The 16,744-nt window shown below is 40.9% G+C and overlaps 1 protein-coding gene across 3 annotated transcripts in view; it reads right to left on the reverse strand.

Moving 5' to 3' along the window:
• nos1 (nitric oxide synthase 1 (neuronal)) overlaps window positions 1-14,211 on the reverse strand; it is a 40,103-nt gene extending 25,892 nt beyond the window's left edge. For 2 of the 3 annotated variants that reach the window (XM_046385530.1, XM_046385529.1), the window contains exons 1-5: window positions 13,967-14,211; window positions 10,282-11,072; window positions 7,939-8,041; window positions 4,054-4,191; window positions 936-1,081 (exon numbers count right to left, since the gene is read on the reverse strand). In XM_046385530.1, coding sequence (XP_046241486.1) covers window positions 936-1,081; window positions 4,054-4,191; window positions 7,939-8,041; window positions 10,282-11,000 — 1,106 coding nt within the window. In that variant the 5' untranslated portion in view covers window positions 11,001-11,072; window positions 13,967-14,211. Of the gene's footprint in view, window positions 1-935; window positions 1,082-4,053; window positions 4,192-7,938; window positions 8,042-8,201; window positions 8,221-10,281; window positions 11,073-13,966 lie in introns of those variants that run through there. The other variant, XM_046385531.1, reaches the window with a different exon arrangement.
• Between the last annotated feature and the right edge of the window lie 2,533 nt (window positions 14,212-16,744).

Consider the following 16,744-nt stretch of genomic DNA (forward strand, 5'->3'; position numbering starts at 1 on the left):
AAGAAATTCCTGTTGTTTTAAATTCTTGCTGTATTTATTGCACACAAACTTAATCACTGCCTACAAAAATTCACTGTCAAATCAAATGCATTTTTTCGTAGTAGTTGCAGTTATGATGCTGCTCTTCTGCATCGTTGTTGTCTTCTTCCTTTTCTTGTTCTTCTTTGATATTGACAAACTAGCAAAAGATGCATTCCACCACCTACTGTATCTGAGTGTGCCAATGCTATGCTGGTTAAGTCAATGAAAGCAGATGGATTCATTTTACTGGCTCTATTTATCAGCTATAACTTCATTATTTGCCAGTAACAACTAATATAAATTTCCAGTTACTGGGTCTCTAGTTTATTGGTCCAATATACTGTATATTGTGCATCTCTAATAAAGGCATGCATAAAAGTTCTCTAAAGTGAGTTTAAGATGGTTATTGTAATTGATAAATCAACAAAGTCTAATGAAAAAAAATGAAAATAATTAAAATGGAATCTACTCCTCTAAATTTGTTTTAATTTCAAGTTTAACTACTTCAGAGTCCATTCTCAATGTGTGTGTACTGGACGGTTCAATTTTTTCACATCCCAGAGGTGTGTGCTTAGGATTGCATCAGGGTGGAATTCCAAAATTATTTGTGATGTCACAAATCACACCTGTAGGCTGTGCCTCATGAAATCAGATTCTTAATGAGCACACAAGAATTTAATATTTTTGGCCTTCTAGTGTCTGACTGTGCACATACATCATTCTACACAGTGAAGACAAGAAGAAAAACACAGAGTACTATTTGACCAGGAGTAGCAATACTTTGAGTCGTGTTCTTTGTCCAAAAACTGAACCTAGAAAACGTTAATTATCCAGGTATTTTTTTGATTTTCACTGAACAGCATAATATTACACAGAACTTTAGCTCTAAGCTACCCACTGAGGTGAACTCTTACCTTTTGATGGAGGTGTAGTACTGGTTTATGAAATCAGTGGCAAGTGACAGAAGCTCCTCCTTGCTTCTGACCTCATCTGGTTTGCGGACGTACTGGTTGGGCATCATCACAGAGCCAATGCACACATTTTCAGTGCAGATTTGCATCTGAAAAGATAAATAACATGACAGATGATGGAGGCTTTTTCAGGGATGAATTCTGCCTCTTTTTTTCTTCAGCGCCAACATGCAACTGAAGACACAGGCAGGTCATCATGGCACATGGTACAACTCTCTGGTAATGTATCTGCAAATATTGACAAAACTTAGTTTACAGCAAAGAATAACACTGACAGAAGATACTGTGTTGGCTTCTGTGTGCCCAAAAAAGAGGTGTTAGTTATATTAGGCAAACATTTCTTCAGCATATTTCAGTGGCCTTCAGGATTCCTATTAACTCACAAGAGACTGGTAAGGCATCCATCTCTGTGTTATAATTAAATGCATCATCAGCAAAGCAAAGCATCCCCTTAATTCACAGAAGGCAGAGCTATTACATTACCTCTTTTCTCTATTCATTTTAGACTAACCAATTAAGTCTAAGTCTCTAAACTAAGTCTTGGTTCGGCTTGACGTGAAACAGACCTAAGTAAAACTTGAATTCATTTTTAAGCAAATATAATTATTAAAAGAAAGAAAGAAAACTGTTACCCAATCTAGTTTCTTGTAGTTATTCTTGTTTCTTTTTTAACTTCTGCTGTTGTATGAACCATGATCACCTCTTTTGACATATGAAGAAGGTACTAAAATTCAGGATCTTAAATGAATAAAAAATTGTATTGAATAATAAATTGCAGATATTTATTGTAGAACCCATGCATACTGAAATAACTTTTTTTTTAAAGTTGCAGACTCTTAATGCATGTAAAAGATCATAATTGTTTTACATTTTCTGTCATTATATAGCTCACACATGGCTGGCACGCATGTTAATGAATGAGTAAGTCAGTGAGTCATGAATTGGTATCCCTCCATTAAGACGAGACAGGAAGATAGAGAGCGAGGAGGAAAGACAGAAAATAAGAAAATGGACAGATGCAGAGAGAAAATTACTCATAGCTTAGAGCAACCTTGTGTGGTCAGTTTAATATGATTAGAGCTGAAGTCAGCTGTCACTTTGGTTTGCCTAAATGCCTTCACCAGCTTAGAGAGAGATCGAATGAGTGAGCAAGAGGATGACAAAAACGATGCAGTCGAAGAGGAAATTTGACAGTGACCCTGCTGCTAAAATTGGCTTATTACGCTGAACCACACACTTGCACTGTCCAAACACGCAGACGTGGACCGGCAGTCTGTCAAAAATAAACTTCCCTCTGTGTCCCTTCCAACAAGTTAACCCTCACTCAACAAAGCCAGGAAAAAAGGTTGTTAAACAAGATGACACGCATCATCGCAGTCAGTCAAAACAAAGAAAAATGGAAAAGGAAATTGAGAAAATCTGGGAAAGTGCTCAAGAAACCGAAGATAAAAATAAAGGGTTAACTGCAAATAGAAACGAAAACTAATAAACGATAATTGACAACAAGAAACAAGAACAAAGCTGAGGCAGGAAAACATGAATACTAAGAGGTGACAGAGTAAAAGGGGGAAATGGATGAGTGGAGCAGGGAGTGTTAAAAATAAAACAAAGGAATCACTTGTGCTCCAGCACGTCCGCTCATCATACTGCTCTGGGCATTCATGCCAGCCAGCTGTCCTTTTCGAAAAAGACGGATCATCCTAGAATACAGCGGCGTCTGTGATATATAATAAATCTGAAGACGCCACTGCTTGCCATTCATTTGGATGCAAAGTCTGTTCGATAAGTCACTGAAGTAATTAGGTTGCTGTTTACGAATGGCTGCAGTGTTTTGGGGAGGGCGGATGCTTAAACAGCGGGGTTCACCTTGTGCTTGCTAGACTGGCTTACTAACTAGAGGAAGAAACTTTGGGTCATTGTTAAAGTGGAAAACATGGATGACCAGAGCGGTTGATTGATGAACAGAGATAAGAAATCAATTTTCTCTGTCTTTACTTTTTGGAGTTTTATCCTCAACAAAGTTTTGGAAATAACCTCATTCAGTTTTTCAAAGTGGGTGGGGTTGAGGGTGCAGACCGTCCATCCATCAACTGTTTGCCCAAAAAAGCACGTTGTTTAGTACATTTGTGTTAAAGGGGCAACTAAAGTTTCATCTTTAGTTCTTAATGCTATGAGTCTGTACTTTCAGTCGAAAGCGTTGGCATGAAGGCCACTCTTTTCTATTGTTCTAGCTTCTCAATTGCAAGGATTTGCTCTATGATAAAAATAATCACTTGGTTGCGGTCAGCACACAAATAACTGAAATAGCTTCAATATAATTTTAAAGGTGAAATATAACATTTTATGCAACCAAATGTTGTGCTATAGGACCACAATCTCAGATCAATACAAATGCACATTTCATTTACTCAAAGTTGGAAATACACATACATCACATACATCAACTGCCCACCAGTCACCTGAACTAATTGTTCTCTCTGGCTTAAAAGCCTGCTCTTGCAATGACTGCACCTCTACCGGTCCCTGGAGATTATGTTGACTTTTAAATCATGATGAGCATCACAAGCATTATAGGTGATTTCTGTTGCGGGATATCAAAGCAGCAACACTAAAAGCTGTAGCTATGAACTTGTCGGAACAGAGGAAGATCTCCAGAGGAAACAGCTCTGATGAAACTCAGCATTTATCAGGAGGATAAATGCTTTTATCAAAGGTTTAATTTACATTTTTTTACATTAGATTATGACTGATCCTGTTGACGTGTGTCAGAAGACTAAATTAATCAATGAAGTTAAGCTGCTATGTCTAAAAGCACACAGTGTCTCTTTTCATGGGAAGACACATTTATTGTTTCTTCTGTGGGGGGATCACTGTGGGTAATGTAATTAAACATTTTCCTAATAAATAATGTATCATTTCACCCACTTACAACCCATCCACTGTTAATCATAATGTTCATTTTTATGAACAAGCCCATCTGATTTGCCAATTAACGTCAGGGCTGGATATGAACGAGAACAGAGAGGCACCGGGATGCCTCCCTGGCACTGGGATGTCTCACCTTGCCGGAGCTGTGGTGGAGTGTGTCGTTGTAGACGGTGCCAGTCTCCCAGTTCTTGATCTTTAGGAAACGAGGGCATTTGGAGGGGCTGCCATTTTGCAGTGACTTACTGGGCGAGGTCCTACCCTGGGCCGGAGGCTGTAAAGAGCACAGATGTTATTACTTCATGCCTCTGTACTGTGTTTGGCTAATAGGTTCTGACTTGTGAGACACCTTTGGTGAAAGGTGAAAGTTGTTTATGAGTGAGAGTTGTACTGAGGAAAGCCAAAAAGGAATGCCTCCCACAGTGTGCGACTGGATCTGAGTGCCCTAAATGGACATTAATCGACAGGTTTGAGATGGTAACACCATAAGTGATATGTGGAAGCACTGTTAACAGCACTGCAGCCACTTTAAGGCAAAAAGCTTTCTTTGTGGACTTTCTCTCTTGTCTCAATGAAATGCAATGATTGTGCCTAAGCCTCTTTCAAACAGACAGAGGAACCACTTAAATTCTCTCCTTCATCCAGTTCTGTTTTATTTCCCGCTCCATTACAAAGACAATCGGCATTGAACAGCAGGATGATGGCAAGATTCCTTTTGGTTCACTGTGGTTTCCAATACTGTAGCTACTGACTGATGAATGCCTGCAATTTAACCCCAAAGCCAACTGTAAACGTTCCTAGAGAAAGGCCCTGAGTGATTACCTAAAAACAGAATAATCAATCCCACACCTTAGAAGCTCTTTCATCATCTCCCGCAGCATTGTTAATCGCACAGTGGAGCAGCTTCTGAACAACAGTGACACAATCATCATGCTCGCCAGGGAGATGAATACCAGCAGGGACAGACCAGTTGAGTCTCATTGTCATTTCGTGTCCTCTTAAACTGCAGAAAGGAATGAGGTGGACTGAATTGAATTTGGTTTTTCACACACTAGAGCTTGCAAAGAGCCTGCTTCTTGTGTGTTCATGTCCAGCTGTAACCCCCACGGTGCGGTTCAGATATGACACATTGTTATCACTGATGTCGTGGATGAGAACGAAGGCCACTGGACCGTAAAGACGCTCTCAATCGAACAGCCAAAGAAAATCGTATGCAGACTTTTAAGGCTTGTTGACATGAAAAGAAGAGAAAAACTGTGTTTTCCAATATGAATATTAGACTTGTCACTCACTGACCAGAAGCCATAGCTATGGCATTTACATTCACTAAAGGCACTTTTTATTAATGTCACATGCAAGTTTCAGAGAAGCCTGTTTATATGAACAACTTGTAAATGTCAGTTAACTTTTTTTCTTTGTAATACATGTGTACTGATGTATATTTTAAATGTCAAAGTCAAGTCAGTCAGTGAGGTCAACTATTAAAATACCACTAATTAAATATTTGTGCAGGAAAGACAAAGTTCAAGAAAGATAAAGGCAGATAAATACATTCGAAATAGATGTATGGAAATGGTCCAGTTGACCTTTTGCTAAACCTCTCCGCTGAACAGTGATTTTCCACTCATAGATTGGCCAGTTCAACTGGGCAAGCAAGTCTGTCAAGAACCATTACGCATTCACTATGCCCCAGTATAGGCAATCAAATAAAAGCACAGTTTAGGTAATAATGAGCAGTAAATTTAATGTCATACCTTTATCATTATCCATTTACACTAACAGCAATTGTGTTTGTATCTGTAAAATGCAGAATGTGGCATCGTTATTGTACAGTGTTAGCAGAAATAACCAAGCTTTGCTTTCTCCATATGTTGAAGCAGCAGTTGTGATTTAAAGAGTTTTGAGGCTGGTGTATTTATTTATTGGTCTTTCAAAAAGTAAAAACACAAGAGCAAAAGCTACAGCTACAAATGATAGCCTACTTTTGTGTGCCTTTATCCAAAATCAGGAAACCGTTCCAGAAATAAGTAAGAATTTCAAGTCTAAATCTGTCACAGTTAATATTTATAGGTGATGGGCTTACGAAAGGCTTACAAGCATAGGCATGTAAAGGTAGTGTGCCTTTGGGAATTACAAGCCTTCCAAGACAAGAAACTAATACTGAAAGATGTATGACTCTGTTTTACAGTGGGAAAAACAGATACTGAATCCTTGACTCTTTGTTTGTCAATCAAAGAAATAAATCATCCTGTTTTAATGACACAATCCTCCTCCGTGTAGTCAGTTTTATTGAGTGAAGCTGTTGGACCAAATATACACCTAACAGCTTGTGTAAATTCCATTGTGCGTTAATCACCAGGCCTTAATGTCAAGAATAAGGTGTGGATGTGACAGAGGAGTGCATCCATTGTGCTAGTTATTAAGATAATTGAAACTTATGAACATAATTTCGTAATGATCACAATCTTTCCTGCAAATTAAATTACGTCATAAAAGTCCCTCATTCACTCATCATTTTAACTCCTGATTGGAAATGGAGATGAAGAGCACAAGACAGTTCAGATGAAACAAGCAAAAAAGAAAAAAATGAGACCAATAGTATGAGATGTGGAAAGAGATGTCGTATTTGTTAAATATTTATATACTTTAGTTATGTTTTTTTGGTAAGCAAATTTATGGTTTGGCCCCTTGTCCAATGATGATCAAGCCAATATGTGTGAAAACAAAACACACACACACACACACACACACACACACACACAAAAATGGGGGCATATTCTCTGCTTTCAATGGATCGTTAAAGGTGGTGTCTCCAAAACCAACAACCCAACTAGCTGGTCTAATTTGACAGAACATTCTGGCGACTTTCCTTTGCAGCAGGCTTATTAAACATGAAATTATGCAGAGGCAGAAGCTCAGGCTGGAGGGCACATGGACAATCCTTCACTAAAGTGAGAGAACTAATTGCAGTTCGACATGTCACTCAAAATCCTTGTATTTAATTATGCAAACATTTAAATTAAAATTTCTCAAACTATTTTATTTGCTTTTCTTGATGAGCTTACCCTCTGTCTTGAGTCTGTCGCCTTAAACACTTAGCAATGAGCCATCAAAGTTAGCATCGGTGTCTAGAAAAACGCTTGCATGACGCACACACATAGACACACACACACACACACACTGATTCCACGTCCCAAACACACCTCCTCATAAGCACATGTCGTCAGTCTGAGCACACACAAGCAGGAGCATATGGCTTCTTACCAGATCATATCCTCTCTAACCGCCGTCAAGCATACACCATCCACATCCCCCCTTTCTCTCTCCTACCAACACTAACACAATAATTCTCACAAACACATTCTGCACATTAACACTCTCTTCTCTGTAGGTCTCAGGGACTGGATCCTTTCAACAGGGGCCACATTTGATGGAGAGAGATAGATCAGCAGCTGCACATATTCATTATGCCTCCTGGAATCATTTCGCGACATCCGGTCCCATTGATGGGGGCTCGAGGGACGTCACAAGTGGGTGGATAATACGGACCATGTGCAGATTATGACACTACCCCTGTCAAAGACACTCAGACCTGTGACCAGACCCCTCTGTGTGGCAGGCATAAGCTGGATTTAATGCTGCAGCAGCTTTCCCCCGGAAAGATCTAATGCCTAGGTGATGGGATCTTAAGCAAAGGCTTTGACATTATGCGTAAAGAAGCAACACAGATGTGCGTGCTCAGTTTCTGAAAGCATACAAAGTGGCAATAGTGTGGATTACTGTGCAAGGCTAAAGAGCCAGACAGGCAAAGGCAGCCATGGATGCACATGCATTATACAGCTGCAGAGATTCACTTAGCAAGCCTGCGTATGAACACTTGCAAACACATGCACACACACACAAAAGGCCAAAGCATCTTCGAGTTACTGATCTAAGTGAGTAGAGCTGTTCAACCCTTGAAATCATTTCAGGCAAAAGAGTTCAAGTAGAGGCAAAACTTTGGGAATTTGTTTCCTTTTACCTTGTCAGTGTCAGTTTTGTTGAGCACCGCCGGCATGTTTTCCAGCATTTTGCTGTTATCTGACGCCAGCTGGGGAGACGTGCCATTTCCCACACCAAGATCACTAGAAGTCAAACACAGTTTAAAAACAGGTCATTCATTTCATGTTCAAATCCCAGCCAAAGCATGAATGTACATACAGACACAGACCTGTATTCCATCTTTAGAAAACAAAAAACAAAAAAACAAACAAACAAAACAATACAGCAGTTGTATACCCTTACAAAATGACCAGAACACTGTTACATCAGGAGTCTCTGCAGAATTTGTTGTTATGTGGTAATGTAGGTGGAGGCTTTCTCGTATTATTCGTTTATGCCTGTTGCGGTGTTGCCATGAGACATCTTGCCCCAGCATGGAGATCACTAACTGGATTGTGTCACCCTAGCTTTGTTCTAACTTGTTGTGAGTGTGAAGGGGGAATCTGCAAAAACAAATGATAAATCAAGAGGATCCACTGGATTTCTGTCAAAAATATTAGCAAAGATAAAAATGAACAGGTTATGAACAGTGAGAGATCTCACTCTGCACTGTAACTGTAACTGATCTTTGGAGACTAAAGGAGTCGGGGGGGGTCTCTGCTGTGGAAAACCGAGCCATGAATAAATACGAGAAACTCATCGGCGTGTGATTTCAAGTTTGCATTCCTCCGATGGAAAACGCCCACACACATGCCCCCACCCCCAATACATGCAAATTGAAAATCCTCACAGGCATCCCTTCTCTCTTTCACACTCTCTGTCACACTGTATCTCTTTATTGCCACATTGTGCAAGAGCATATTTATCCCCACAATTCAGAGGTGGAGCTCAGACGTGCAGAAACATTGACAGGAGTTGTACGTATCATTTATCATTAGCTCTGACTGTGATGTAGAGCATCATCAACCTCATGCTGGATTTTGAAATTGTAACAGCTTCTCCTCAGAAAACAAGCTATCAGTTATAATGTGTCATTCTGTTCCAGGCAAATAGTCATCAAGAAATAATTCGAGAGATGTTTTTGCCTAGAAAAAAGCAGATATTACTGGATACTCTCTTCACAATTACATTTCTCATTAGCTTGTAATGTAATTAGAACTATTGAAAGAGCCTTCTTTCAACGCTAAACCAGAAGATAAAATTAATTTAGTCAGCTCCTTAAAAATGCTGATAAACACATGTTTGGAGGACAGATGGTCTAAAAGTTTGTAACCCCACACCTGTGAACCATTAAGAAAAGCCATTTTTACTTCTCTTCATGCTTTGAGGTTTTTTTTGTTTGTATTACTTTTCTTCCCATGAAGCACATCTCGCTAGTATGCAATGAATCACTCAAAGTGTATTTATGAAAGAGAGGAGGATGTGCATGGATTGGTCAAGAATGAGATATTGATTCATGGAGACTGTAGCCTCAATTTGATTTCAATTGGCCGTGGGAGTACAATAGCAGATAACTGAGACGCCAATATCAAATACATAGTGCAGACCATTTAGACAGAGTCAGGGATGGAATACTGACCCAGACTGCAAAGCCTCATGAAAAGTTGATCTATAGTGTACAATTAAAACAAAAAAGCGACATTTGTGAGTCCTTCCTTTTCAGTGTTAATAAGGAGACATGCTAAATATACAGAATTATGGCTAATTCCACACTTTCTACTACCTGCTAGCTGAAATCCTGCTGCACCTGACCTCCATAATAAAGATGAACTGTTCTGAGTCTGGTTCTCTTGAGACTTGATAAAGGATGGTTAAATGACAGGTTTGTCACAGGCTTTGTGTGGTGCTGTGCTAACTTGGGTCTACTATGTCTCATTAAAATGGCAACTGATGTCAGTACTGATGAATGCAGCTGTCTATCCTAAAATATTTATATGTGAACTATAAAGTATGCCAGAGGAAGCTGTTCAAAGAAGTTTACAAGAAGCTACATGAAGCATTTGTCCTGATAAACAGCACCTGAAATGGATTAATGTTGTGGGCTTTGTCATCTTAATTGAGGTTTGCTAGAGACCAGTATGCAGAAAGTAATTACCTGGCACTGTACACTGAGTCATATTAGGTGAATGAGAGCCTGCCTGTGGTAGCTAATATCACACAGCTGGGTCAGGTAGTTTGGGGGTGAGTAGGGAGACTTTCTTTCAATCAGAGGGCCAGGTGTAGGCACTGGTGTTGGCTAATAACCACCTTGTTGAAGAGTTCTTGACCTAAATCCTGATTCTGATTCCACTGGGCTCTAAGTCCAATCCACATCGTGGAGGGGAACAAGCACAAAGACACTTGAGCTAAGGGATCAATAAGGTAGTATCACATTGCAAATTACCAGGCTACTTGAATCTCGGCGTCTCTTCTCCCCGCATTCCTCTGGCCTTCTCCATTGATCTCTTTTTTGCTGTTTTTGATGAGGCGCAGCACTGGTTCGATCTCCTTCAGCAGCTCGTTGTTCTCCTCCAGCCCGTTGCACAGAAGAGCCCCGCGGCCCCCGTCCCTCATCAGCGAGGGGTCCTGGGCCTGCACGCCTCCCCTCTGCAGGAGAGAATGTGTGATGGGCGGAGAGGACAAATTCTCAATGGCCCTGAGCTGGGGCTCCTTGCTGAGTTGCTGCTGCCCAGGTTCGAATGAGCTGAGAGGAGAGCAGTGCTCGTAGGACTTTGAGGGCGGGAAAGCGGGGCGTGTGACCCTCACTGTGCGTTGGCGGCCATCTCCAGACAGAGTGGTTTCCAGGTGGGTGGTGAAGCCCTCGGGCCCACGGAGGATCAGCACGGCGTGGCTCTCGGGTGACACGTTCTTCAGCGTCTCCAGGGCCCGTTCGTAGGACAGGTCCACCAGGGGCTTGTTGTTGACAGCCAACACGATGTCGCCCACCTGCACCAGCCCGCACTCCTCTGCCGCGCCTCCGCGGATGAGGTCAGACACGATGACAGGTGGCTTGGACACCCTCTGCTTCACCAGAAAGCCCAGACCACCAACCTTTCTCTTGAAAAGACGTACTGAGATGATGTTTGGCTGCAGTTGGCACACCGTCGGCTCCGACTCCTGCATGGTGCCTGTTGTGTGATTGTGTCTCTGTGTGTGTGCTTCCTTGTGAGTTTCCGTGTGACCCCAGGGATGTTTCTGAAAACAACAGAAGGAGACGGCGGGAAGGGAAATAGAATTTCTATTAGTTTTAGAGGAAATTACCTTGGCTGCATGATTTGTTTACAGTGTCTTGATTTAACATAAGTCAAAAAAGGATATATGAGTTGTTAAGGGTTTTCAGAAGGTAATATTCCACAGATAATTAAGTCTTGTCAAGATACATGTGCAAAGTATTGTCATGGACATGAAAAATCTGGCATTCAGCTGATACTTCCTTGTGACTCCGTGATCCTCAATATTGGCATCACAGTGACTAAACACTGTATTAGACTGTTACGCCTCAAAGCAAATATTGACTTAGCTACGGCACATGAAACTAGAAGCATAAGAATTAGGTATACAGCATTTGGAAAAGTCTCGTCTGCTGAGGCACTGTTGTCTGTTTTCTCCGGTGGTGAAGAGTTTAACCAAATCCAGTTTTATGGTACTTCTTCTTCTCTTTCCTTTTTACGCTATTTTATACTTTATACTATAGTCTTAAATTATAGTCTTAAATTATTTCCCTTAAGGGAAATAATTTATTTCAACAGATTAAGGTTTTAAATGCAAATCAGTTTATAAAGCTGTGTTATTTATGTATTAAACTACTCAGCAGTACATAAAGCTGCATCACTGATAAAGATCCAATAATATTGCCCTTGCATATTTACCAGCATTTTGCTAGTTTGAGTGCAGGACTTTTACCACAGTTTGTATATGGTATGTTTCCTATTTTTTTTTTTTTTTTTTTTTGAGTATTTCTCTCATCTCTGGGTTTTTTCATCACTAAGAGAATTTTTTTATCTTCCACTATTTTCGGCCAGTTTAAGCTGAAACGTAATTTCGACCATAAATATATGAAAATACACATCGTTGCTGGGAATATTTCCTGAGAACGTAAGTGCTCTTAAGTGCAGGAATGCCAAAACTTGAACATCTTCTTTTAATCAACACGACAAGCCCCCTTTGTCGGACGCTCCACTTGTGCCTTTTACTTCTTTTCATGAAAGCTTGAACTGTTCTTTGAAATGGTTACATCTGGCTGCGTGGGTGGTGTCGTCCGGGATGCACAGTATGTTAAAACACACACACACACACACACACAGCTCTGGTCGTGCTACAGCACGCCATCAGCAGGCTATGAGAGCACAGGCACGCAGCGTTCAGCAGGAGTAATTCAGCACCAAGGTCAGCGCTCTGCCTTCACAACAGCCTCTGAGCCTTTTCACACTCCACGTATTGTTATTTCTGCTCATCTGCAAGAGTTCAGTTAGTTGTTGTTGTTGTTGTTGTTGTCGTTTTTGAAAATGCTCATATTTTCTGATGCTCTGCGTATCGGCTGAAACCACACGTTCGGACAGTCAAGTGTTCAGTTCGCGGCTTTAGGAAAAGGTGGCGTATGGTCGTAAATATTGACAGAACCGTCCTGGGGCTCAGGAATAACTTAAGCAGGCGGCCCCTTAATCCTCTCTCTTTGTGGCTGCACCCCGCAGAGACATCTCCAATAGCAGATGTGAATGTTGATGGAAATGTGCCCTGAATTGAAAGATTTTATAGTTACTATTATTATTTAATTTTGCGAATGTTTGTAGTGTCTGGCTTCAGTAGGATGATTCCCTCTTATTATAAATGTTGATTATTGGGTATAGAACATTTCGTACTTAATTCGGAGCTTTGGACGTTTCAGTTGTATCAGTACTAGCATACAGAATCATAGACAGACTATCAATAATCATTATACATTGGTACATAAAGTACTCAGTCGGTCACCATCTGGAGATACTCGGAAACTACTTATTAGCCAGTCATTCATTAGCACTTAATTACTAATTAGTTTCTGACTCTTCCTCGGTAACTATTTAGGATTTCATCTTATTTCCTCTTTTTATTTTTTCATTTATCTATTTATTTTATGATGTTTAGTTTTATTATGTTGTGCGCCAAGCGTGCAATTTGCTTCTAAAAAACCCCCCATTTGGTTTCTTTGCACAGTCACATCTTTCCGATTTTGTTGACTTGAGCATAACTCCAACTTATTAACCAGACAAAGTGGGAGATTGTCGTCCAGCTGCCAAATGTTTAGTCACATTATTAGTCATTTTGCTGCGATTCCCGTCATTATTCCAACTGACTGGTCTTGTGTGGCCTGTTAATGCGGCCGTGCAGGGTCAATTGCGTAGCCTATCGGCCTCAACCAGTTTGCCGAAAACAACAAAACAAACTTGGAGGACAGATATCACTTATGGCAATTACAGGTTACGGAAAAATCAGATGGTGACACATCTCTGCAGTAACTCCCTTCCTCCCCGGTGTTCTCTGGACAAACAAGCAAATAAGCAGCTGCAGACCTGCGTGTTGCTACTGAGAGAAAATCAGTGAGCAGTCTTTTAAAAATAAGATGCATTTGCCACAACACGCAAAGAAAACTGAATGACATCATTTTTTTTTTAAAACACTGTTTACATGCAAAACCTTTAGGACTTAGCAAAATATGCCAGGGCAAGCATTTAATACGTGTAGTTTGGTTTTGTTTTGCAGCGCTATCCACAGTGCAAACAGCCAAAACGCACAAGATGTTCCCACCGAGCCTGAACTTATTCAGTATCTCCTCAAGCAACAAGTTCTGGCAAGACTTTTTTTTAATCAAAAATAAATATAACACCACTAAGGCTGAAAACTCCTACGTTTTGTGTGACAACTAGATTTTTCAAATAAAATATGTCCCGTCATAGCCACAGGTTTGCACATTAGTGCGCGAACGCTCCATCATTTCTCAATGATAGATCTTCTACATCCTCATCCTGCAGGGGAATGAGCAGCCTAATTTTCCACAGACACAAGAAGACAAAAATAAAGAGAGCAGTACGTTAAAACAACGGACAACAACTCACCCCCGAGAGCAAGCTACAGTGAAGTTTGGGGGGAAGGGGGAGGGGGGAACTCCTGCGCTCCCGCGTCTCTTCCTCAGCAGCGGCTGCACAGATCTTTCGTCCAAAAGCGTCTCCAAGTCGCAGCGACGCGCTCTGCCTCTCTAGAGACGAGGCACGCTTGTGCCTCTCCGCGCACAGGGGCGCCTTATAAATACAGAGCAACGGGAGACACAGTGACGAGCAGGGAGAGAGCCGTGCGCGGGCATTTAAATGAACTGTGGGTGGGTTTAGTTATGTCGGTTTTCGTCATCACTCAGCATGCAACAGCCGACTCCCGCCCCCCACCCCAAAGCGTTCTGTAGGCCTTCAGAAGGAGGCAAGGGAAAGGTAAGCTGTGTCATTGCTCCACCACTTTCAAGTGATGGTCTTGGCAGCGTCACATCAGCTGGGGAGGAGATAAAGATCTGAGCGCTGATCTGCAACAGAAAAGAAAAGACTGAAGAACGTGTTTTTTACAAAAACAACGTGGTTTGGATTTGTTTTTATGCAAATAATCCATTACAAGTCCAACTAGAATTACCGCCTCATGAACGTTTGCGTCCGCAACCGGTCAATCTGCATTTTACATTCATGTCTGCCCGCACCGTGAAGGAATTTAATTAAAGCGAATCATAAAGTTATAGAATTATAAAGGCAATTATATGTAATTATAAATATGATAAACCCATACTTCATTTTGGCAAGCTGAAAACATGCTGTTCTTGTTTGGAAAGTGTTTTTGCGGAGGAGTACAGGGGACTGACAGAGAGCTTCGCGTCATGGTGCAGCGACTGAGCGTCACCTGACGCACAGATACTGCTTCACATGCTGCTGCAAGGAAGCTGCAGTTTCTGAAACGTTGACGCTCCACTCACATTAGCACCCGAGATTACTACCACCGATTTAGTATACCACCAAATGTGAGATATGGTCACAATCTGCCCTTCTGCTCCTGATGATGTTGAATAATAAAGTTGTTTTGCACAACATTATGATGTCACAGTGAAGATGACCTTTGACCCTCTGGATGTAAAATGTCACCACTTCATCATTTTATCCTGTTAGACATTTTGGTGAATTTTTTTTCTCAAAAATCAGTTTGTGTCAGTTCTTGTGAGATGGCCAAAACATGAGTTTGTGTGAGGTCACAAAACACATTTTTGACCTAGACCTTTGCCCCACCAAATTCTAATCAGTTCATTCTTGAGTTCAAGTGGTCATTTGTGTCTGATGTAACAAAAATACATTTAAAAAAAAAAACAAAACACCAAACCCTGTTGTGCAGCACACAGACAGCACACAGGCCAATGAGCATCAAAAGATCGTGAACAAACAATGCTGAGAGGCCAAACAGAAATGTAATCCACTTGCCAGCCTACTTTGAGTTTTTATCAATGCAAAAGATTAAAAGCCTTCTTCAAAAGAATAATAAAAGATAAAATTCATACCTCTAAAATGTATTTAGACTGAGACCTCAGGTGATTCATTTTTAAATGATTAGACTGGAAGGTTCAAAATCAAAAAGGTGCAGTGGTTAGCACTGTCGCCTCATAGCAAGAGGGTTCCCGGTTCGAATCCCGGTCTGTGCCCTTCTATGTGGAGTTTGCATGTTCTCCCTGTGCCTGCGTGAGTTTTCTCCGGGTACTCCGAGAGTGTGTGGTTGTCTGTCTTTGTGTGTTGGCCCTGCGATTGACTGGCGACCAGTCCAGGGTGTACCCCGTCTCTCACCCGTAGTCAGCTGGGATAGGCTCCAGCTCCCCCGCGACCCTGACGGATAAGCGTTACAGAAAATGGATGGATGGATGGGTTCAAAATGAAGGAGGGAAGCACTAAATAGCTTTGTAACTCACCTTTACTCTGCTGTATGCATACAACAGAGACAATTCAGATGTGAAGGGAAAAATGATGGGAAATGACTGAAACCAAAATCAAACCAGCTAGGAGGAAGTGCGGACCAGCCAAATTTAGCTCACTGTGACGAGTAAGTGAGTTCAAGTCGCTGCCCAAGCTTTGAAAGCAAATCCTCACAGCTTAGAATGGGAGAGAAAAATGAAAAGTGAAAATAAGTAAAAGTTTCAAGTTTCTGAATCAAAACTATATAGTTTCAAACTTATCGGTTACAGTGTTGTGTATCTGAGGTTTACAGAGATGAAATGGAGCAAAACACAAGTATGACATGACCGTTTTCTATGAGTGGTGATCATTTGGAGTGTTCTTGGTAAGAACTGGGGTCACGATGGCCTTCTTCAAGCTGAAGCACAACTTACTGTGTAATATACCATTATTTTAGAGATCGGTGCAACACTTGACACACCTGATTTCTGTGTTCGTGTTGTGCCTGTTATACGCTGTTTTTTTCCCGTAAATTGCTTAATCAGATAAGCTCTCATCTTTGTGAAACAAAAGACAGGGGAAACACCCACTAGTCCCGCTGTGTGTCACTCAATCTTCTCATGCTGTAAGACAACCTGATCTCCCTAAAGCAATATATTCAAATGAAATTTTTTGGAAGGATCTTTTACATTATTTGTTTTCTAATTTGATTTTTTTTACCCGTACTGAGACTGTTTTTGAAAAGCTGCTGCGTTAATAGAGGTGGATGTATCAGCTGTCATTGTATTCAGTGTTTTGCTCTCATTGTAAAATTATGAGAATTAATTTTATAAGAACTTATTTTCTGTCTTTGTTCTTCTCTATGCAGTTAAAAGCTGAGGTCCCATCAAAGGAAATATATTTTGAAATGCATTTCGCTCTGATCCG

The sequence above is a fragment of the Scatophagus argus genome, chromosome 4 (genome assembly GCF_020382885.2).
Source record: "Scatophagus argus isolate fScaArg1 chromosome 4, fScaArg1.pri, whole genome shotgun sequence".
Taxonomy (NCBI): Eukaryota; Metazoa; Chordata; class Actinopteri; family Scatophagidae; genus Scatophagus; species Scatophagus argus.